The sequence below is a fragment of the Anopheles marshallii genome, chromosome 2 (genome assembly GCF_943734725.1).
Source record: "Anopheles marshallii chromosome 2, idAnoMarsDA_429_01, whole genome shotgun sequence".
Taxonomy (NCBI): Eukaryota; Metazoa; Arthropoda; class Insecta; order Diptera; family Culicidae; genus Anopheles; species Anopheles marshallii.
This window is the reverse complement of record NC_071326.1, coordinates 76,689,212-76,714,096: the sequence shown is the minus strand read 5'-3', so window position 1 is coordinate 76,714,096 and position 24,885 is coordinate 76,689,212. Positions and strand designations below refer to the sequence as shown.

Here is a 24,885-nt window from a genome sequence, read left to right as displayed (position 1 = left end):
AGTTCCGAAAATTGTCAGATAAGTGTTGGATCCCGTTGCGATCCGTTTGTCGTCGATTTGGTAATTGATTCAAGAAGCTAACCCGGGCCCTCGAACTTGTGCCCGACGTGAGCGGTTCGATATGCCGGCCACCCAATTCCGGATAAATATTCGATCGGAATAGGATAAATCTTTGCCCGCATGTTCAACAGTTGGCGGTATCTTTGGATCAAAAGGTGGTAAGATTTACGTTTTGGCTCGTGATTCTTTCCTTGCGATTGTCGCACCGTTAAGCGAAAGCCATGCCCTTCCTGGTGGTCTGCGGTATAATGTATGCGTGCGTGTGTTTGAGTTCGGGAAGCACATAATCGGAAGTGACTCCTTTGATCGATAGGATTATAGCGTGATGTATGGGAATGGTGATTGAATCAAGCGAAGGGAAAGATAAAAAGGTTCGCCGTAGGTATTGCCGCATCAAAAGGAAGGAATATTCGTCCGTTATCACACGTTTGCCGCGTACGGCATCACAGTTGTGTACCCTTTGCAGCAGTGTCTGCTGTGTCTTGAATGCATACACTCGACAAAAGAAGGGAAATGCCATCTTCGTACGTTTCCTGGTACGTCTATCCGAGCATCCGACTGTCAGCTGATGTCGTCCTTTCTCAACCCGATTGACAGACGTCTTTTGGAATGAAATTGGGAGGGAATTTTGAAGGGTGAGCCTTGCTACGGGTTGGTGGGGAACAGGATTTATTTTATATTTCTCTTACCGAAAAAAAAAACAATTGTGAGGAGCGTACCTCCTTCCACAAATTTTCATAACCCCCAAGCTGGAAATCAAAAGCCATTCCGTATGACTTTTGCCAATCTTCCGCCGGCTCTCTGTTGTCTTCTCGTCGGGCAGGCCGGTCCCAGGGGTGGGCTAAGGGAACTAGGAAACGGAAATGCCTTCCAACCAAATCTTTTCGGATATCGCCTCCGATCGGGATCGGATTGCTGCACGGTATCAGGCCGACCGAACTGTCAACCGAATCACAACAAGAGTGTGTTAGTATTTCCTTTTTAGGGGATGGAAACATCATGAAGCGTGTATGTGTTTGACAGTGGTAAAAAAACACAAAGCTAATATTCACACCTGACATGTGCAGAGCACAGGTTCTCGGGGTCGTGTGAAAGGGCGTTTAGCTTATTTCCGACGTTATGCTCGAATGATAAAGCTGTTACCTACCTTCATACCTTCAAATAGATTAGTGTTGCGGGTTTTCTTAGAATTTTATTTTTGACAAGCAAAATTAATTGAAGATTATGAAAGAATTGATGAATATGAATGTATGGTAACATATACCATTTGTCAGAGCTAAATTAAATGAACTACAGTACAACGTTGTTTATAACAAAGATAACAAACAATGCTTTAAACGCGTAACATTTAAAGAAGTGATAGGAGTCCGGACGATTTTAGTTCAATTGCATAGTATAAATAATATTTATATGAAAAGAGGCCACATAGAATGTAAATATTATCAACTACAAAAAATCTTTAACGAAATAGTGATTTATCTTGATTTAAATTTCAGTTGCAAAGTTTTCCCAATTTTCTCGCAGCTGTGCTAAGCATGTTGTATAAGCATGTCATCTTATGTGAATGCTAATTCTATGGTGTGTTTTCAACTCAAAGAACTTTGTTAAACTAAAATATCTAAGAATAAAGGACATGGTTGAAACCGTAATGCAATCTTTACTCTGTCATGCATAGTAAGAAAATGTTTCCAAAGTGAGTAACACACCCGACAACAATAGTTTGCTAGTGGTACTCTGCATTCTCTGCTGTCTAGCTTGCGTCAGATTGTGCAGCACAGCACATACGGCTGGGAGAGATTAATTATTGATGCCGTCAATTACCTCTCACCGAAACTGGTGGAAACTTATCCTAAGCCTTTTATCGTTCTCCATCCCGATTCCGACGAAAAAAAAAATCGGTCGACCGAAAGAGTTTGGGAGTTCGAAAAACTGACCACAGTACATACTCACTAACCCATTCAGCACCGTACACGCCAGGTTCGGGTCATGTTGTGTGGCGCACGAATAAGGATGGACATTTGGCTCGTGGAGGCTATTTTTTCCGTTTCGTTGGGATTTACATTTTCCTTCACAGTATCGTTTCGTACACAGACCCAAAACCCGAAGATCACTTCGTCGAGGTAGTGTATGCGGGTATCGGAGCGGTTACGAAGTCACAGACATATCTGTCGGGCTGGTCGCTTCGAATGCTTATTTTTGTTGAGTATGGAAATGAATGGGATGTGATGAAAAATTCATATTTCCCTACTTCCTTGCTCACCGAAACTGCTTGCCACACGCGTTCCACACGCTCCGGTCGCACGGCTGAACTGCCATTTAGCATTCCATAAACACTTCTGGCCAATTTCATCTGCAGCTTCGGTGCTGGTAAACCGACACGGAGCGTTCCAACGCGATAAGTTCGTACGAACAAGGACAAGCTCTTTGTGCTTTGACGCTGAGCCGGTCCGTAAACATGACAGGTAGCAGGGAAAAGGTTTTAAAAAAATCCTCCTCGCAAGTCTCGCAATTAGGTACGTACGGTATTGGTAGGTATGATTTAGGAAACGACAGGCAACATTTGAAGTGGGTTTGCAAAAGTGCTAAATGGCAAGATAGCGCACATGTGTGCGAGAGTACGTGCGTATCGGTTGTTTTTTTTATTTACTCTCTAACAACAAAACCATGTAGTTCAAAGTTCCAGGCAGATTATTGAGTTTCTAATTGAAATCAATTTAAAGAATGTGCCTGGCATGTACGTTTACATTCGACGAAAAAGTAAAACCATGTTAATGCTATTGAAACAACACATAAATAGACGCAAATATGAGGCAAATTTTCGAATATGGAGAATTTATGATATCCATAGAGTAGTTGGTAGCATATGAATAATTTAGGTTTTTTTGTTGAGCTGTACTAAATGTGTTGTGATATAATAGCTATGCAATTTATCAAAATTTCAATAAACTATCCTAATGCCTTTAAACATGTTTCATCGTCGATGTACGACAAAACCTAGTTTTGCTAGTCAATTTTATGTTTGGTAGATTTATTTTATTTTTTTAAATTTTATACTCCTGGCCGAGTACACCCGGGATAAGGTGAGTGAAAGGTGGTGAAGAAAATGTCTTCAAACGAATGTGAATTGTATTTTAGATTAAGTTACCCTTAGCTAAAAGGCCGTTCTTCTTGAATGAAAATATTTTATCCTCCAATTTTATTTATTTCTTTAACCTTATTTAACCTTATCTGTTAGTTGATCTTAAAATGCAAAGCCTTGAACTAATCATTTCCGTATCAATATCCAGGGCCAAAAAGCCTTCTTAGCCATCTTCTTCTCGAACGCAGGTAGGACGGCAGATTTGGATAAAGTCCACACACGTCTCTATGTGAATAACTTTGAAAGGTTTTACTGTGTTGTTTTCTGTTTTTGCAGTATTACATCGCGGATGTACGCGTACTGGTGGCAGTTATAAATTCAATGGAATTGAAAATATAAAACATCCATCAATTTTCTGTCAAAAAATAATTTAAAAGTATATGTATTTTAATTGTTTTGTTTTTTTTTATTGGTTTTGTGAATAAAATGAGTTTAATTTGCTTTTCTCAGTTTTGCGAATAAAGTTCTACACGCAGAAATCTCCTATTTTATCACGCACACTTAAAGCAATCGCTTCGCTAGGAACAAACTTTTGCTGTGAGATCGTTGAAATTTACCGGAAATACGTTTTTCGTGCAAATTTATCGAACTTCCTCGTGGCAGCTGTCTGTTGCGGCACGCGGATGGCGCCATCTTACCATTCCCGCTTGTCAAAGTTGTCGGTGGTATAGTGTGTGTTTTTTTCTTTCTTTGGTCAAATTCTCCTTTCTCTTGCACATTCTCTTCATTTGTCGCATCATCATTTATTCAATCGTCCGTGAGGCAACGGGGCAAGATGAAGTGGCTGAATTAAGGCGTAGAAAACCTTCCAAAAAAGAGAAAAGCGCACGGTAGGGAAAAGTTTGCACGCAGCACATGAAAAAAAAAAAACCACCTTCTGAGTGGGAGAAGAAAAGCGCATCTGCAATTGTTTCCCACTTTGCGCCAACCGACCACCGTGCCGTACCGTTTTCATCTCGCACCACCGTCGCCACCATCCTAACCATCGTTTGCTTATTTTTCCGTCAATTTATCTCTTTTTTTTTCTTTCCGCCGTCTGTTAACTTCTGTTCGCGCTCGTCCACATCCTGCCCGACGTTAACGATGCACCCATCCTACCGAGCCACCGTAAAGCGTGTGTCCAATGGCCGGGAATAACATTTTTGCAACACACAAGAACCAAGAACCTTGACGCAAACGTTAAGCAAAACGGTGAGGGACGTTAAAATAAAACCCATCTGCAGTGGGAACAACAACAAAAAAATGCCGGACACTTGGTAGCTTGATTGTTAACCCCGATTTTCTTTTTTTTGGTTTCGCTTTTTAGTGCTGCTTCCGGTTGCCTATTAAGCAATCGACCTTTTGCTTCCGTTCGCTTTCGTTCTCACACCGCATGAAAGGGGTTCTTATGCTTTCTGCGTCAATTTTTTTGTGGCGCTGAGTGTGCCATCTCATTTTGCTTAACTTTCGCGCTTTCGCCGTCGGTATGCCATTATCTTAATTTCGCCTTGCGTCGTTGATTTATAGCATCATAATCGTGTTATAATTAGTACGTCTATATTTACGCGAACCGCTTAACCGAGACCGGAGATCGGTAATGGTTTGATGTTCTGTACGGGTTGCGTTTCGGTGGTAGATCTTACTGACGGGGAATGTTTTTTCTCGTCTTGGTTTTTAAGGGTTGATGCGTGAATGCATCCATTTTTAATTTTAATCATTCGTTTGCTCTTCCGCTCGAGCTCTGTCTTCAAAGGAAATAAAAATCTAAGTATTAAATGAGATGGAAATGAATGGTTTTGTGAAGCATTTTTTTCAGAAATGGTAAAGTCTGCATGCTTGTAGAGAAAATCTAAAATACCTGAAACTACATTAAGAATCCGTTTTTAATCTACAATTGAAAAGCTTTCTTTCTTGTGAAAGAAACTAAACGCAATATCCTTTTTATGTGTTCCACATTGCTCGACAACATGGTTTGAACAAACTAAACTTTTTCCATATCAAACCGCATCACATTAGGTTCGCTTGAGTTTTCATTGAATTATAGATTATAATTATTATTTGTTGTCTAGGGTGAAACGACAGCTGAAGTCCATTATTGGAATGTAGACAACATTATTTTTTCATAACGATCGTGATTTTTTCGATATTTGCTTTCGTTTTTGCAGTACGGGAATAACAAAAGTTATGTTGAAGGTATGCAATGCTCTTCGATCGTTATAATAGCTAATAATGCACAGTATTGCATACATTTGCGTGGAGTAGAATTCTTTGCTGTACAGCAGTGACTTATCCAGAATGAATGTGTATTCTATTACCATATGAATTAATCTATTATTAAACTGCAATTTTAAATTTGGCGAATTCTATGAAATATGTATGAAACAGTCGAATGTTTCTGTAGAAATAATTTAATGACTAATTTTAAATTTATTTTTATTTAAGCGATAAAAGGTGTATCATACTGGAATTTTATTATTTAAAATTAAGTGAATACATTCGACGTATTATATTTTCTATTAATTCTAAGAACATTCGAAGATTGCTCCTTTTCAGCATGAAACATAGCTATTGTAATGAAATTCCGGATGTGTTATGCTTAATATGAATTTCATATAAATTTCATGAAAAATAATCAGTAAATACTTTCACTTATTCTGCTATTTCTTGTAAATGAATGGTGTTGTATTATATGTAACGCTTTCATTTTGAAAAGATTAAGATGAGAACTAAATCACACAACAAGATGACAATTCTTGCCCGCATCCCTTTTGCATACTGTTCGTGCTAGTACAGGAAACAAGCTAGCGATTGTGAACGTGTTAATTCGTTCGTTCATAATACGAATTTCCGGTACGATCTCTATTTCTTGACGGTGCGGTAAAGATAGAGAGAGAAAAAACTTCGCCTGCAGAACGTTCGACACACGACACACTGAATGAGTTCCGAAAATTGCCAACCGGAAATGTCGGAACCTGGGGACCGGAGGTGAACGGAGGTTGGAAAGAGGTAACGTCGATCAGATAGAGCACGCCACCAAGGCGAACGAATTGTGCGGGCGAGAGTATGATAAAAGAAAGTAAAAAAAAATGCTTCATGCGTTGGGAAATCGCCTCGAGATGGTAAGATGGGAAAGTGATGAAATTAAGCATTTTTCGTCGCCCCCAAACAATGGTAATGGGTAGGATGGGACGTGGAAATCATCGAGTGGAAATGCGCAACGTCTGATGAAGTACTTGTAATATCGAACCGTTCCTCCCGCATCCTTCAGACTTCATTCCTGTGTCCTGGTCGCGGTGAGTCACTCGGTCCCACCAAGGACGCTGGAACTGATTACGTGCGGCTGGGCTTTGTAATTATTCAACTCCTCGTCGGCACTGGAAATAAATTATTCAAATCCGAGCTGTAGACACATTTAAATGAGGCAATTTTCTACTTGGCGTGCGTTCGCACTGGTAGCTACTTTTACAAGGCGTGTTTCCGTGCGCTTCCCCCCTCGTGGAAACTCTTTTGGCTGGGTCCGTTCAAGACGCTTTGCCAAATAAAATATGAAGAAGTTATAGAGGAAAACAGCAGCCTCACAAAAAAAGAAACGCATAAGTAATTCCTTGCAGCTCGTCCAGCAGCAACGGAGAAACCCTTTTCAAAAGGTATACATTTTTGCCATTCATTACGAGAAGAGGTGAAACGATTTCGATTACACCCCGGCCGACGAGTTACTGCTTCGACTGGTCTTGTTTCTCATTTCGCACAAGGCACGTACCTGGGGAAATATTGCATTTCGTACGGTTGAGCGATAATGTGTAATGCTGTGTACGATATCGAGCCGACGTGGGATAAGAGTTGGAAAATTATTTACTCTTCGTGATCACCGTACCTGATGGCTTGTGGAGATGTATTTAGCGTGGCCGTACACTTGTTTGCAGTGCAATCTTCAGGGGCATTCGTAAATCGTTCCCCGGAACCCCATATCCCAAGAAATGATGTACCACTGCAATAAGTTCTTATTCCAGCGCTATGTTTGTTTGGCGAGATGGGAAGGATTTAAGGTAGTATTATTTGTATCAGTTGTACCTGGGAGGGTCTGTGTATTAATATTTTCTACTATTTATTGCAATGCACATCAATCATGATTACTTTAACCATGAGACACGCTTATTTAGTTGTAAGCTTATGTTGAGCTACATTTGGTTGAACTTCATAGCACTAAGAATTGTTGGGTTACCGGGTAGAAATTCTCAAACACAACAGTTAATGCTTCTGTTTTGAAGAAATTATGGTAGAAGACAAAGAGACTGGGTGATTATTTTGAACTTAATTCAGCAAACGCACAAAAGGTTTGTCCTCGAGGCGTGTTTGTAAACGAATGAAGCATACGAGTTTGAGTATCTGTATCAGAAGTGTGTAGAATGATGTGTCCATTATAGGACCTACTAGAAAACATACACATAGCAACAATAGTGATAGGTGATTTCAAACCCAAACGTCTTATCACTGACGTTGAATAGTGTGCTCAGTAGAATTGTAGCAGCTACACAGAAGACTCTTTGTTTGGTCCAATGTGGTCACAACGCACATTTCTGTCTTGTACCTGTCATGCATTGCTATCGGAGTAAAGTATGATTATACGACTAACCAACCGTTCGGAGCATGAGGACGAAGGGATGAAAAATAGCTGACGAGTTATCAGTACGTTTGAAGAAAAGAAGCCGAAGAGGGTTGCTTTATTAGTACATGCATATTTACTCAACTAATGTGTGCAGAAAAGCTTGAAACTGTTAAGATAAGTAAAGGGTAAGAGGGATGTCCAAGCACGTTACTAAAACATTTCTCAGGATAAACAAAGGATACTGATAGGCACAATGTTGCCCAATATCCACTATGTGTTCATGTTTAGCCTTTGGGTCTATGGTTTAATGTTGTGTTGCCTTTTTGGAAGTTTGTATTATACCAGAGTGTTCAAGGGGCATTAGCGTTACGAACATGTACACTTGGATAGAGTAGTTAGAGTGTGTAAACAAATGAATTCCTACAATGAAGACAACATTGTTAATTTGTAAAAACCATAACATAATCAGAACACAATTTGTTGGATTGAACTTTGGTTGAGCAGCGCCTGAAGTTATGCAATGCTATCTCATCGAATTGTTAGTAACGCATTGGTGATTTGAATAAACCGGTTGCAAATTATCACATACTTTTAGGCGTACTCGTAAAATATGCAACACATCAGTGTACCATGCTGAGGACGATGGTGTGCATGCTATAGTACAAAATAGAAATAATACTGAATCTGTTTTATATTACTGTTCCATAATACTTTCAAATATTTCCTAGCGATTATATTAACCCTTTGGCTATTTTGTTCCAACCCCCTTAATCTGTATTGATGATTAAGCCTAATGATGCAAAGACCGTGGCCTAAAAATGAAATACAGTGTACAAGAAAAATGGTAAAACAGAAAAAAAAAACACGAAGTGGATGGAGAAGCGGGCAAAGTTATAAAATGGTACGCCGGGTCCGTTCCAATTAACAAGGGATAAAGTTGAATTAAAACATGATTGGACACTGGGATGAGTTGGTCGCTTAGAAGCGTACGATGAGATAAATGCTCATGGCCCATCTCTGGGTAGCCATGCCGTGCTTCAGACGGCTTCGAAGCAAGCACCAACAAAGCGCAATACACCGTAAACCCACTGTGGGAGAAAAAAAACTCACATCGGCTTGCTGACAAGCTGTTGATCAGTCGACTGAAGGAAAGTGGCCGGTTCGTGTGTGATCCCGAAAAGGATGTAGCTAATGCATTTTTCTGTGTAGTTTGTATCACGTAGAACAAGAAGGCAAGCAATACGTTACCGGAACGGTTTGCACGATCAGCTTATGCAAGCGATGGTTGAAGGTTGCGAGCCAGAAATGATTAGGCTGTTTGTGGAGTTTCGTATTCTCGTATGCTTTTATTATTATTTTTTCATAGGGACGTCATAGCATGGCGGATCAATTAAAATTTAAATTAAAATCTCAGGTCTCAGATGTATGCAAATTTCGGGAACGTTTTTTCTTTCATGCAGTATATTGCATGAGAGTCAAACAGTATTTTCTATCATCATTATTTAAATTTTACGTATTTATGTACGTATGTATGTAATTAAAGTTATTTAAACGATCTTTGTACTTCATACCGAGATTGGTTCAATTTGTATTTTGTGTACAAATTATTAGATATATTAAATGTCCCCTCAGTTATTGTAGTTGAAGTTATTCTCTCGCATCCACAATCAGCGTGGTATGTCACTGCTCTTCAATCCAGGGGTAGGTGTTATCTTCTTTTGGCATTAATACTCCTGTGAACAGGTGAAACTTTTAGTTTAGGAGGATTCTTCAACATAAATCATTAGCCTGATATTGTTTGCCTGTCAGTGTGTTGTTTAATGCACTCGTAGAGAGTTCCACACTTCTACGTCATACAGCCTTCAGAGCTCCATCTTACTGCCCGGGTATTAAATGTCAGCTCAAACGGGTTATTTCATAATCTCATTTGCGGTGGGTTTTACTCGAACTCGGTTATTCCAAGCCTGAAAAAAGAGGGGCGTTAATGATTCTGCTTGCTTCATATCATCACTCCGTCATGAACACGCTAGCTAGGAACGCAATATTGAGGAACGTTCAGTTTAGTTTTGGTGTTCATCGTTCACAGACGGCGTTTTGTCCCAAACGATCTTCCCGCAGCAACTTAATGAAACGCGATCAAATGTACAGTACGTGGAGAATATTTTGCAATGTGGTGTGTTTAATGTTGGTGGTGCAGTGTCACGCACAAGAATCGGAACCATGTTTTACGCCCAGTGGTACTGCTGGGCGGTGTATAAGAGTGCGGGACTGTGGCTATGTGAAGGATCTGATGAGAAAGGATCTGTTTTACTACAACGATACGGAGTATCTGGAAAAGTTACTGTGTAGCACACGGCCCGACGGTTTTGCGCTCGTTTGTTGTCCTCAGTTTACGAACGAACCGCGGTGTGGTCCATCAGCCGTTGTTGACCGGATCATGGGGGGCAACGATACCGAGATTGGAGAGTATCCGTGGATGGCTTTGTTACGGTTTCAAACTCGCAACCATAAGATCAGTTCAAACTGTGCAGGTACGCTGATAAACAAGCGGTTCGTTCTTACAGCCGCCCATTGTCACACATCGGCGAAGAAGAAGGGATGGGTTATGTAAGTGTTATAACTGACATTCATTCACACTTATTAGCTGGAATCGCATATCAGTAACTTGAATAACTACTCACTCCCTATCGCAGTCACTCGGTGCGATTAGCCGAATGGAATTTCATGAACCATCGTGGAAACAAAGACTGCAAGCAGCTAGAGCGATATGACATACCCGTCTGCCGCAAGGACTACGATGTGGAGCGGTTTGTGGTTCATCCCGACTACCACAACAGCTACGGGGTATACATCAACGATATCGCATTAATTGAGCTAGCGACCGACGTGGAGTACAATGTGTTCGTGACACCAATATGTCTGCCGGTGGATGCAACCCATCTCCAACCGGATGACACTGAAACGGAGTATACGGCCGCCGGTTGGGGTTCGACGGATAATGGTGAGCTGTACTGTGTTGAAGAATGTCGTCCGATTTTCCGTCTAGCGATGTACTTATTTGATGATTATTTGATTGAAAAAATAGATTCCGGAATGTCGTCCAGACTGAAGCAGATTAATCTCCGGAAGTTTGATTTGGAACAGTGCAGCAAGCAATTCCAATCACCCAATGACGCCGTTGTTGGGGTGGAGCATATTTGTGCAGGTGGAGTACGCCATCAGGACACATGCCACGGAGACTCGGGTGGTCCACTGATGGAGTCCGTGCAAGGAGTGTGGTATTTGGCCGGCATCACCAGCTTCGGATGGCCCCGCTGTGGTAAGAATGGTGTCCCGGGGGTGTATACGAATGTGAGCCACTATATGGGATGGATTGCCCAGGAGATGTATCGTGGCAAAAAGGTGTAGGTTTATTGGATACACAATAAAATAACGCCGTCCATCACAATCCATCCGAGCGAGAATGGAACTGTTGATGGTGTTTGGGGCGAATTTATCTGCCGAAAGTTATGTATAACAGTTCACGTGAAAGAAGTCTAGACGCCGAGATGCAAGGTGTTGGTGCATCTGCCACGAGCCAAACAACGGAAGTAAACGAAGGTGTCCAAAGCTTGTGCAACCCATCATTTTCAATGCATCCAGTCTGAATGTTTCGTCAATCATAAGCACTTCCTTGACCAACTATCTGTGATGGGATGCAGAGCAAACACCCGCACGCACAGATTCACCAGAACAAATGGTCGCTGCTCGAAGCTGGTTAGCAATTAAACTAACGAACCCCAAATTGGAAGGTTGCGAAACAGTACCACGAAACAGCTGGCAATCAGTGGTGCTGTGTGATAAGCGGTAAGTATTGCAAGTTTATCCTAATCCCACCGCTTCATCCCTAGGTGAGTAAATAGGTGGTCCGTTTTGCAGAGAGTAAATTTTTGGTTTCCGTCGGTTGTTGAAATGTTTCGCAATAAGACACACTTCGCTGTAAGCTGTTCAGACGAACGAAATATACTTCGTAAACATTTCGTAACAGTTAGTAATTTGGCGTTGGTTATTTACCTTAAATGGAGTACCTCAAAATTCACAAACATACTGAGCATTTCCGCTTTCAGTTCAAGGTCTTGCAGATGTACGACCAGATACCGCTAAAAGATAACTCGTTATGAGACATTTTAATTAAAATATTTTCCTTCGTCCTTCGGTGGGTTTGGTTGAGTTAGGTAGCTCTGCACGAATGCTGCGCCACCCAATGTACATAATCTTGATGGATAGTGTGGCCTGGCTACCAACTAATCAGCATTTTCTTTCCTTGTGCTGCAGTGCCCTGTGAAAAGGATATTCCAACGGTGTTAGAGTTGGTTGGTGCACTGACCAGTGGCACTTTACTGATCATCGTTTGCCGACCCGAGACTGGTGTTGGTGGTCGTTGGGAAAATAGAAAATGAGCGTTGCTCTGGTTCGGAAATCCTGGAAAGCCCAGTACATCCCTTCCAAAAAAGTTGCTGGGGTAGTTGGGTTTAAAAAGACGGAGACTTATCGCTATCCGTAAGCGGATAGAGCTAGTCAAATAATTCAAAAGTCACTGATTGTTATCGATGCAGTGTGTGCAATGTGTACTACCGTTGCCATCCGGCCGGCAGTGCAAGAGGATCGTTGACTGGACCAGCTTTCTCGGGGTCGGCTAGTACCACACCTTCAGGTTTGGTTTTACAGTGGTTTTGCTCACTCTGTAGAATGGACACTACACATCCCATTAGGTATTTGCTGTGCCACTGAAATGGGATGCCCGAAATATTACCCCCCGGAGCACGGGAAAGCTGAGATGAAACCGAGCTAATAACTCTTCAAATTTAACTGTCTTAAAAACTGAAAACATGCTTAAGTTAGCTCAACCAAAATGCAACAGATGCTGTGGAGTTGGAGTTCTGAAAATTGAGTTGTGTGCTTTCTTCGCCGATGGGTTTTATGCAAAAAAAAAAAACCCCTATCATCCTTTATAGCCCGAGTGCACTGCAGACCATCCAACCCAAGATTGGTTGAAATTCATTTCGGTCACGTCAAATGCGGACGTTAATTTATCGTTGACTTTTTATCAAACCATAAACTTCGTACGGTGTTATCGGGCGGACGGATGGCGATTGCTGGTTTTTGTGCAAGAGCAACCACAAAATAACATGTGCCTCCACCAGAAGTCAGTTGTTGATTGGTGGCGGAATACAACTTCCGGAAGGTTCCCCCCCCCCTCTCATTACAAGTTAGTAATTTCCAAATGCACCAATTGCGTTTTGCGCGTGTTGCGCAGTGAGTGTTTGTGATATGACGGTGCAGCATCATGGACTAAAAGTTCACCGCGGAGTGGAATTGTAACCATTTGCAGTCATCATTTACTTCACGTTCAACACAGAATTAACTTACGGTAGAATGGATTTTGGCTGTATATCTGTTTTAATGTTTCAACCTTCCTCTTTCTTGTAGCCTTTTGCTATAGGAGAAGAAGCTGTGTCGTCCTTTCATTCTTACTAATTTGGCCTGGCGCTATATGTCTAACGGTTTGTGGCAATCTGGCAAGTTGAAATTACCCCTGCCTTGTTCAGTAGAATATTCAAAGTATCTCTTGGGGAAAGGGGAGTAAACCGGGATCGGACCTGTTATCAAATCGTGCCTTTGACGACTGCACTATTTACTGCCTCTGTGTGATGCAGTAACACACAGCAATAAAGAACCTGCTACACTTTGCGGTCAGTTGATTTGTTGCAGTATAACTATCTTGTAACAATGTAACTAACTCAGGGAAATAAGAAAACATATTTTGAATATAAATTTGATTTGAATCCGTCCACCATACATAAGGCTACGCATAGTAACCTATGGTTTTAACTTCTGTAATATTTTACTACAAGCATGATGCGACCAAACTTTGCTGGGTAACATTAATTTTTGACCACTTTTGATAACAGGTTTGTTGCGTGCGGTTAATAGTTTTTGTGCCAATCGGCTGAAGAAAGTTTTTCGGGTTGAAGTCTGCTGACCATCTGTTGCCTGTATATGATTATGAAGGATTTTTTTCTCCTTGCTGGATATAATAAATTGCTGCATGTGAGTACAAGAACAGTACGTGGTTTTCGAAATATTGTTGAAATTGATTTTTCTTGTTTAATCGTTTGTTTAAAACGTTTCAAGGAAGGGCCAGACTGAAAAAGTTGCAACATGCTTTACTCATATGCAACGAGGGTTTAGGTTTATTGTCTTTTTACGTTATCAACAGTTATACATTTATGTTTCACAATCATAATTTTTGTTAATCTCAGATTGTATAAGCAGTTGTAAAACGAATTCAACAAAGCAGCAAATCACTCTGCATGGCCTACACAAGTTGTAGTCTGCTTTGTAGATCGAAAGACAATTTTTTGTAATTTAAGCTTCCGTCCATATTTTCCAGTATCCAGTCCAGGTAAGTGTCGATGTTAGTATAAATGACCGGATAGTATTTACTGCAAAAAACTGGCCATGCTTTTGCAAATCCGCGCAGAAAGTGTCTTTCGACTCCATTAATTTTTTGGGCCGTGTATATTGGAAACCCTGGAAGAGAAGTCAAACATTCGGTGTTTGGTGAGTATTGCGCCATTATGCATTGTGTGACATTTTCGAGCTCCCAATTCAGTGCCAGTTTGTTCCATCGCGTTTGACACTCGGAGGAAGTAAAGTACGTGTGTTCGTCCAGCTTCCTAGCCACGAAGTTCAGTGTGAGCAAGTTGAAGGCGTGGGCCCTCAAGTTTGAAATGTCGTAGCTGCGAATCTGATTGTCGACCGGCAGGCAGACCGGGTTTATCTGAGGATTTCTCACTGGTCGAGACAGCTCCAGCAACATAATGTCGTTGCTGTTATCGGAACGGTTGTACTGCGGATGAACAATCATTCGCTGTACTGGGATTTTCTGCAATTCAGGAACGCATAGCGTAGACTGGTCGCCATCTTCACACACCACATCGGATGAGTCGAACATACTGCCAACCTGCAATTTGAGGCTGAAAAGAGTTGATAGGGAACATAATTTTTTACTACATGTTACGATCATATTTGGGAAATACCAATGTACTCACTCCGTACGATCAATTAGCGTGTGAACTGGACCCACGGCATACCATTCGCTTACCAATGTTACCATACACAGTAGATCTTTCGGATCCGGATGAGCTGTCACATATCCCAACCAAGGTGAGTAGAGCCTGTTCATCGTATTTTTGGTATCTGGATACACTCCACACGTATTAAGGTTAATTAATCTCTTCTTAGAACGAGATCTTAATGCAGGAAGGTTTACTGGACCAAAGTCTATGGATTGACCCTCATCTAGATCGTTTGCATCGATTCTATCCTGGTAATTTTCCTGACGCATGTTTTCTAAAATCCAGTCAAGGTAAAGGTCGATGTCCGTAAATGAATACGGTATGTATTCATATCCTTCTTTCAGAGTGTCGTTCATTATGTTTATGCCCCTGAGGAAGTATCGATCTTTTTCGCCAATCCGTGATGAAGTTTGCAACATTGCACCGGATTTGAGGTACACTCGATCTGTGATAGCTTTGTTCGTATCTTCGGCGCATAGTGGAGCTGTTTTAAGGGTGGTTACGAATCCCTCCTGTGCAAACCGTTCTTGACAAGTGGAGGGAGGTATTAGCGTTAAATTTCTAATCTCGTTATCATAGTTTCGAAAAGGAACTAAAGTCAATTCCGACGCTTTGCGATTGCGCAACTCTTCGGTCAGAGGCAAGCATATAGGATTGATATAGCGATGGGTTAGATCCGCTGGATTCATAAACTCTATCAGTGCGATATTGTGGCTCTTGGGGTCACCTTCGTACAAAGGATGGATGAGTATGTTCTTGATTTCTACTTTGTTGAATAAGTGATCGCACGGGGAATTGACACAATTTACTAGAAGCAAAGAATTGCAGTATCCTAGAATAACGAAACGCCTAGAAATAGAACAAAAAACAATAGCGTTATAATTCATTACTTCGATATATGACATGAGGTATGAGCTATGACACTCACCATGACACAGAGTTGCTTACAATGTGAGCTGGAACCAATGCGTATCTGTCACTGATCAAAGTAATCGCACTTTCGATGTACGATACTGCCTCCATAGTGTTCTTGTGCGTTGCCAATAATCCCATCCAGGGATAGAACGTGCGTTCATCGACCGTATCGACGTTCAGCGACGTAACTCCACACGTATCTAGATTGAACAGGGATAGTTTTTCGAGCTCCGGATCATCGTATAGTGTATTCCAACTTTTCTCTATATCAGAGTCTTCGACTTTTGGAGTTTCATCAGTTATATCCAATATATCGTGTCTCATGTTGTACAGTATCCAGTCCAGATAGTTGTTTATGTTGCTATAAACGGACGGCAGCGATGTTGAACACGCAAGACCAAATAAATCGAAGCCTCGTAGAAAATATTGCCTTCTTCCGTTGAACCTCCTCAGCTGCTGGAGTGGAACTCCTGCTTTCAGCTGAATGCAGTCCTTTGCCGCTCTTTTAGTGATTAAGGTGCAAAGTCGCTTACTTTCGAGGAACAGAGGGAACTCTTCTCGGGCATACTCATCAGTACAGTCCTCAGCACTGATGTAATCGACTGGTTTGCTCGCAAAGGCAGGTGGAGAAGACACATGGGACGCAATTGAAAGGTCTCCTGTAAAGTTGGTGCGCAGTTTGGGTATAATGGGTATACAGATTGGGTGTACATTCGGTTGTGTTGTATCCGCTGGGTTAAGCAACTCAATAAGTGCTATGTCGTCGGCAGTATTATTGAGGCTGTACGTTGGATGGATGATGATTCGTTGAATTTGATGCATTTGTGTTGGACTTTCACAGGGTCTCTTGCGATCGTCACACCTCGGTTCCGTCAGTTCTGTATTACCTCCAAAAAGTACTCTTCGTCTATGGAGTACAAATTCCGAAAAATTTAAGATATCGAAAAATTAGGCTTGAAGATAAAGAAGCGTCAAGGGGCATAAAATATACTTACTCCAAGCCGTCGTTTTCGAAGCAATGTGCCGGTCCGACAGCGTACCATTCATTTAGTAACGTAACTACACATCTTTTATCGATCGTACTATTCGAGGATTTATAGATGCCCACAAATCCGAGCCAGGGTAATGTCCAGCGTTCACCATCAGCAACAACCGTGTTCGACACGATACCACACGTGTTCAGATCAAATAGCTTAAGCTTATCATCGTAATCAACTTCAATAGTATCAGCGCTAACGGACAACACAAGAGGATCAACATAATCCTTTATCCAGTCAAAGTATTTTGCGACGTCAGTGAAGGCAGTGTATGCTGATGCATCGCACAGGAAGTCGTTAGTTAACCGTGGTGTAAAAGATACAATACCACGAACAAACCATTTGCCTTCGATTTCGAAAAACATGCCACCACCGCTGTCTCCTCTGCAAGCAGCAGCACCTTCCTGTCCCCTGGCACAAATCATTTCGGTTGTAAGCTGATTACCAAATACTTCACGATCCTGCTCCACGCAAGTCAATCCATCAACGACACCAACTAACGTTTGCTTCAAAGTCTCTGATACGGTATTCGCTTCAGTCAACCCGAACCCGACGATGGTACCGTTCTTACCGACGATTGGGTTTGAATTAATGTCCAAATTCCACAAGCAAACAGGTTGCACAAACTTCGTCATGCTGATGCTCGTTGCCAGTTTGATTAGAGCGATGTCGTTGTAAATTTGATCTGATCTAAATTTAGGATGCACTATTATTTCCCGTGCATCATGTATCTGCGTGTAGTCTGTTTCTTCCGTAATATGGATACGGCCGACTTGGATTGAGACTTTGCTTGCCCTTATCACACCAGTCTGGAAGACACAATGGGCGGCTGAAAAAGAGCGTGATGGGAGTTGCTAAAGTACATCCAGTATCATTTCGATGTTATTTGATGCATACCTGTTAGGATGGTGTCTCCGTCTATAATCGATCCACCGCATTTATAGTCAAACACGTTATCGTTTTTCTTATAGTAAATGGCTGCATGCCATGGCCAGTGTCCCGGCTTTGCATCCAGCCCATTTAGAATAAGGTAGCTTGTTTTCACTTTTCGTTTTCCACAAATGACCCGATAGTCCTGTGCGGAAGTTTGGAATATCACTCCCAGAACGAGTCCCAGGAGTACTGAGATCCAGAGCTGAGAGCGCATGTTAGTTTGTGGACACCTCACTTTAGACACTTGTATTAGCGGTTATAACTGGTGAACACCAACTGCACAACGCGAGAGCTCAGCGGCAACTGCGTCGATCTTCGCGCTTTTTGACTATTTAAAACATAAAACGCTTAGGACGGGGGGCCCGTTTAGTCATTCGTGAGCATACATAACAGGTTTTTGTATTTAATTCTGTTGATTTTGGATGTTCTTATCACAAACTAAATTGCAACTGATATTTGATACTGCTTCTTATATGTGTATTAGTGTTGTCGGCAGAATACTGGTTACTGGAATTTGAACATGTTACTAATGAGGTGTAGTTTAACCGGAACCGGTTCTTACGTTCGTGAGAATTCTTAATCGTTCTAGGGTAGAATATAACAACTCGCAGTAATACAACCACCAAGCAAATTAACACTTTAACGACAATGAAAGTTAAAAATAACAACGTTGATATCGCCGGGAGCTGCAAATCACAAAATCTGTAGCCGTAGAAAACGAGTTTTATTATACTGTTCTCGAAACTCAAACAAGTTTTGAACCGAAACTTTGGATATATTACAGTTAACACTAGAAGATTCTTATGGAAACGAAAGCTTTAATTTCATTTCAATTTCAATTTTTGAGGAAAAGCTGTTGGATGAATCGTACATAATTTGCGAGATCAATTATTTAAAATAAAAAAATTGTTTTACAAACCTTAATAAAACATTGACTTTTAAATCTTTCAGTATCTAGTTGAAATCCCAAATTAATATTATTTGTAATATCAAACATTGCTAAAAGCAGCCTTCCATTTACCATTTATTCCTTTAGCTCTCTTTCGTTGATTTCGTTTTGCGAGCAATTGCGATATCTCATAGCGGCACGAGCGGAAATTAAACGAATGGGATAGTATTTTTTCCTTTCCATATGATCTTTTTTTATCTATGCTATGTTTCGTTTGATCATATAAACGCTAAGCTTTTCTGTGGCATCGTTAAACGTTCTTCTTAAATTTTGTTCAAACAAGATGAGCTTCATGAATGCTGAATAACATTGTTGATTTACATCAGCATGAAATTATCGATTTTGAATATTTTGACCAGTTGGAGCTTATGAGCCGAGTTGAATAGTTCTTAGTACGCGTTAGTGTTGCTGACAGCGTTCTATGGTGTAATGATGGCTATTAATGTAGCAAATAATGTATGTAGTATTCAAGTTAGATGAAAGAAAAAGTGAAAGGAATGCAAACCACAATCTGCTGTGTATTAACAATACTTATACAGAGGAAACCGTTATGGTAAAAAAACGAAAAAAAGTTATGCTGATTTGGGGAATCGCATACATTACTTCTATTCTACAATCTGTTTCAAAATCCCCAAAAAACCTGTTTCCGCAGAAAACGAGTTGGAGTTTGATCTTAAAGTTTTAATACAATGGTTGCTTAGGGATAATAACAAACAGGTTTCGGAATGAGGAGGTGGAAGTGGTGGACAGATAACATAGGAAGATGAATCACTTATGCTGATGATGTTTCCCTAATGAAGCTTTAAAAATTCAATCTGTTCTATAATCACTCCACTATAATAAATAATGCCTAATGATGTAAGTATGTACCTCTGGTTTTGGAATGAGTTGTCGTAAGTTATTATATATTTATATTTTTAAATTTTGATTAAGAACATTTGTATTTTTTTTTAATTGTTCAAGAGACTTTGGATGAAACAAAATCATCATTTGAATCCAGGAAGGTGCACGCCAGCGACCCGTTCAGGTTGAGGCGCAGAGGAGCGCAGCAAGTTCGTTCGATTTCGGCTGAAGCTCGAGTTCTCAACTGTGCGCGGACCAAGAAGCAGTAGAAGAATTTGTGCGTTCATTGGCAATTCTTGAGTCGAGCATTAAATAATATGCGACGAGAAATATTATTCATACTATTTTATCACGAGCAACAATAAATATATTATATTTTATATATAGTGATATTTTGTATAAAGTGATATACATTTAATATATAGTGATATTTTCAGAGATGTACATAAAACAGGAGTAAATCAACATAAGCAAACGCTTGTCCCGTTCTTCAGTAGTTTTATAAGCTGATCATCGTAAAATTGAATGAATTGAAATTACAAATCTAAACTACCTAAACCTTGATCATTAGATCACTACTATTGTTTACATTCTCCAGTATCCAGTCCAGGTAAGTGTCGATGTTAGTATAAATGACCGGGTAGTATTTACTGCAAAAAAATGGCCATGCTTTTGCAAATCCGCGCAAAAAGTGTCTTTCGACTCCATTAATTTTTTGTGCCGTGTATATTGGAAACCCTGGAAGAGAAGTCAAACATTCGGTGTTTGGTGAGTATTGCGCCATTATGCATTGTGTGACATTTTCGAGCTCCCAATTCAGTGCCAGTTTGTTCCATCGCGTTTGACACTCGGAGGAAGTAAAGTACGTGTGTTCGTCCAGCTTCTTCGCCACGAAGTTCAGTGTGAGCAAGTTGAAGGCGTGGGCCCTCAAGTTTGAAATGTCGTAGCTGCGAATCTGATTGTCGACCGGCAGGCAGACCGGGTTTATCTGAGGATTTCTCACTGGTCGAGACAGCTCCAGCAACATAATGTCGTTGCTGTTATCGGAACGGTTGTACTGCGGATGAACAATCATTCGCTGTACTGGGATTTTCTGCAATTCAGGAACGCAAAGCGTAGACTGGTCCCCATCTTCACACACCACATCGGATGAGTCGATCATACTGCCAACCTGCAGTTTGAGGCTGCAAGTGAATATTGACAATGCATGTGAGTTATCTGGAATGTTGTTTACAAATTACGCTTTTAAAAAATTATGTACTTACTCCCTACGACCAATTAGCGTGTGAACTGGACCTACAGCGTGTCTTTCGCTTACCAATGTTACCATACAGAGTAGATCTTTGGGGTCGGGAAATGCTGTCACATATCCCAACCAAGGTGAGTAGAGCCTATTCATCGTATTTTTGGTATCTGGATACACTCCACAGGTGCTGAGGTTGAACAACCCTTCCCTGATGTTTATTTTTACCGGCGGAAGATTCACTGGACCAGACTCAATAGGCTGTTCCTCTTTTAGATCGTTTAATGCTGATAAATTCTGCTGGGATGATTCGTTCATGTTCTCTAGGATCCAGTCAAGGTAAAGATCGATATTTGAAAACGAGTATGGTAGATGTTGGTAGTCTCGTCCAACCGTATCATTGTGTATGTTAATGCCTCTGAGGAAGTACCGATCTTTTTTGCCAATCCGTGACGTAGTTTGTAGCATAGCACCAGATTTGAGGAACACTCGTTTTTGATCAATTTTATTCGTATCTTCGGCACATTTTGGAAGTTTTTTCAATGGGATCAAAATTCCTTCCTGTGCAAACCGTTCTTGACAGACGCTAGGCTGAATGGATGTTAAATTCTTCACCTCGTTATCATAGTTCCTGAAGGGTACCACAGTCAAATCCAATGGGCTACGCTTGCGCAGCTCTTTGGTGATTGGTAAACATATAGGATTAATATATTGATGCTGGAGATCTGCTGGCTTCATAAACTCAATGAGAGCGATATTGTGGCTCTTGGGGTCACCTTCGTACAAAGGATGGACGAGTATGTTCTTGATTTCTACTTTGTTGAATAAGTGATTGCAATTAGAAAATTGACAACTTGCTAACAGCAACGAATTGCAGTATCCTAGAATAACGAACCGCCTGAAAATCGCATAGAACAATACTGTTAAAAAGCGAAACAAAGACAAATGGCGTATAACACTCACCATGACACAGAGTTGCTTACAATGTGAGCCGGTACCAAAGCGTATCTGTCACTGATCAAAGTAATCGCACTTTCGATGTACGTTACTGCCTCCATAGTGTTTTTGTGCGTTGCCAACAATCCCATCCAGGGATAGAACGTGCGTTCATCGACCGTATCGACGTTCAGCGACGTAACTCCACACGTATCTAGATTGAACAGGGATAGTTTTTCGAGCTCCGGATCTTCGTATAGTGTATTCCAACTTTTCTCTATATCAGAGTCTTCGACTTTTGGAGTTTCATCAGTTATATCCAATATATCGTGTCTCATGTTGTACAGTATCCAGTCCAGATAGTTGTTTATGTTGCTATAAACGGACGGCAGCGATGTTGAACACGCAAGACCAAATAAATCGAAGCCTCGTAGAAAATATTGCCTTCTTCCGTTGAACCTCCTCAGCTGCTGGAGTGGAACTCCTGCTTTCAGCTGAATGCAGTCCTTTGCCGCTCTTTTAGTGATTAAGGTGCAAAGTCGCTTACTTTCGAGGAACAGAGGGAACTCTTCTCGGGCATACTCATCAGTACAGTCCTCAGCACTGATGTAATCGACTGGTTTGCTCGCAAAGGCAGGTGGAGAAGACACATGGGACGCAATTGAAAGGTCTCCTGTAAAGTTGGTGCGCAGTTTGGGTATAATGGGTATACAGATTGGGTGTACATTCGGTTGTGTTGTATCCGCTGGGTTAAGCAACTCAATAAGTGCTATGTCGTCGGCAGTATTATTGAGGCTGTACGATGGATGGATGATGATTCGTTGAATTTGATGCACTTGTGTTGGACTTTCACAGGGTCTCTTGCGATCGTCACACCTCGGTTCCGTCAGTTCTGTATTACCTCCAAAAAGAACTCTTCGTCTATGGAGTAGTGAAGGATTGTTTGAAAAATTAGGTTAAAAGGTAAAGAAGCGTCAGGAATTTTACAGCATACTTACTCGAATCCATCGTTTTCGAAGCAATGGGCCGGCCCAACGGCGTACCATTCGTTTAGTAACGTAACTGCACATCTTTTATCGATCGTGTTGTCTGAGAGTCTATAGGTTCCAACAAATCCGAGCCAGGGCAAGGTCCATTGTATACCGCCGGCAGCAATCGTGTTCGACACGATACCACACGTTTTGAGATCAAATAGTTTCAGCTTATCGCTATAATCCACTTCAATCGCATCAGAACTGATCAACACATTAGGATCGACATGCACTTTAATCCAATCGACATAATTTGCGATGTCAGTTGCGGCGATTTGTTTAGATGTATTACAGAGTTTACTCTCGGTATTCGCTGATAAAAATGAGACAATACCACGAATAAACCACTTGCCCTCGATTTCGAAAAACATGCCACCACCACTATCGCCACTGCACGCACTAGCACCTTCCTGTCCCGTGGCACAAATCATGTCAGCTGTAAGTTTGCTTCCGAATGCTTCGGGAACATTGATGGCGCACGATACTGCGTCAACGACGCCTACCAAGGTTTGCTTCAACTGATTTTGCTTGTCAAATCCAACGATCGTTGCTTTTTTATCCATGATCGAGTTCTGCTTGTCGTCCATTGTCCACAAGCAAACGGGTTGCACAAACTTCGACATGGTGATGTTGGTCGCCAGCTTGATTAGAGCGATATCGTTGGTAATGTTATCTGCCCTAAACTTAGGATGTACTATTATTTCCCGTGCATCATGTATCTGCGTGTAGTCTGCATCTTCCTTGAGATGGCCGACTTCGATTGAGATTGTGTTTTTTGGTAAAGGCACGCCATTTTTAAAAACACAATGAGCGGCTACACATTAATAAGAAACAGTTCCAATATAGTAGAGGTACTAATATCGATGCCTTGATGCATACCTGTTAGGATGGTGTTCGCGTCTATAATCGATCCACCGCATTTATGGTCAAGCTTATTGTCTTTTTCTTCGGAGAAAATGGCTGCATGCCATGGCCAGTGTCCCGGCTTTGCATTCAACCCATTTTGGATAAGATAGATCGTTTTCACCTGTCGCCTACCACAATCTACTCGATATTCCTGTGCGGAAGTTTGGAATATCACTGCCAGAACGAGTCCCAGGAGTACTGAGATCCAGAGCTGAGAGCGCATGTTAGGCTCTGGGCACCTTACTTTAGACACTTGAATTCGCGGTTATAACTAACCAACTGCACACCGCGAGGGCTCAGTGGCAACTGTGCTGTTCATCATTTCTTTTCGCATAAAATAGCCTTTGCAGAGTTTTTGCAGCTAAGCGGAGATGGCCAACAGGTTTTCGCACGTCTGTTTGCGGAATTTCCAAATGGTTACATTCGGAAGACGATTTTAGTTCTAAAGTATCGAAAGATTAATGGGCGTTTGTTTTTTTTTTTGTTAGTGTAAAGTTTTCTTGTTGGTAAAGCACGAACAGAGAGAAAAGAAATAAATAGAGGTAAAGAAATATGTTTTATTATTCCATGGTTCTATTCCGGCTTTGAAAACCTGTTTGATGTTAACGTGTCTTGCTTTCGGGCATCTGATAACAGCAAGATCAAGATTTGGATGTCAAAAAACTGAGACAAAAACCAGTTTTTGTCTGTGTTAAACACCACACAACTTCTTACAGCTTAGACCGATCGCTTTAATTTTTGCCTCAAGGTCATTGAACAGGTGTAATGGAACTCGACCGTCATACGCGTAGTCAACTCGTGCGTTTAGTAGGAGAATTTAAGTTATGATCGCTATGAGATAATCGCATTCTTGGTAGCAAATAGTGTGGAAGTCGTTCTAATGATGATCATTTGATAGCCTGAATGTTTCATCTACTCTGAGGAGTTTAAAATAGTAAATGCTTTTCTTTACTGTAGAAATAATCATTCTTGTACAAGAATGGCATTAAAAAACCTTTACCTTCTTGTTGTGTGTCCGTCTATTGTCATATTTTTTTATTTTTTTCAATGTAATCAGTTTTGCTTCGGAAAACCGTCACGTGTTGCTCTTATCGACGTGATTTTTTCTCGTTTTTCTCAGTTGGTTGTTCTGCTGTACTTGTACGTTTTTCTGTTGCTGTACGGCTGTATTTTGTGTATTGTGTGCA

At 41.1% G+C, this 24,885-nt stretch overlaps 3 protein-coding genes across 3 annotated transcripts; 1 reads left to right on the top strand and 2 right to left on the bottom strand.

The window, feature by feature from the left end:
- The first annotated feature begins 9,924 nt into the window (after positions 1-9,924).
- LOC128709476 (CLIP domain-containing serine protease B14-like) lies at positions 9,925-11,192 on the top strand. The gene is made up of 3 exons (XM_053804474.1): positions 9,925-10,391; positions 10,478-10,785; positions 10,870-11,192. The coding sequence occupies exons 1-3, from the start codon at positions 9,925-9,927 to the stop codon at positions 11,190-11,192; spliced, it is 1,098 nt and encodes a 365-aa protein (XP_053660449.1).
- Positions 11,193-14,142: 2,950 nt separating this feature from the next.
- On the bottom strand, positions 14,143-18,004 carry LOC128718610 (uncharacterized). The gene is made up of 5 exons (XM_053812232.1): positions 17,755-18,004; positions 16,816-17,686; positions 15,834-16,727; positions 14,879-15,754; positions 14,143-14,803 (listed from the first exon to the last, which is right to left on the bottom strand). The coding sequence occupies exons 1-5, from the start codon at positions 18,002-18,004 to the stop codon at positions 14,143-14,145; spliced, it is 3,552 nt and encodes a 1,183-aa protein (XP_053668207.1).
- Positions 18,005-20,135: 2,131 nt separating this feature from the next.
- Positions 20,136-23,921, bottom strand: LOC128718609 (uncharacterized). Its single transcript, XM_053812231.1, has 5 exons — positions 23,672-23,921; positions 22,760-23,606; positions 21,789-22,682; positions 20,848-21,723; positions 20,136-20,766 (listed from the first exon to the last, which is right to left on the bottom strand). Exons 1-5 carry the CDS (start codon positions 23,919-23,921, stop codon positions 20,136-20,138), a joined length of 3,498 nt encoding a protein of 1,165 aa, XP_053668206.1.
- Between the last annotated feature and the right edge of the window lie 964 nt (positions 23,922-24,885).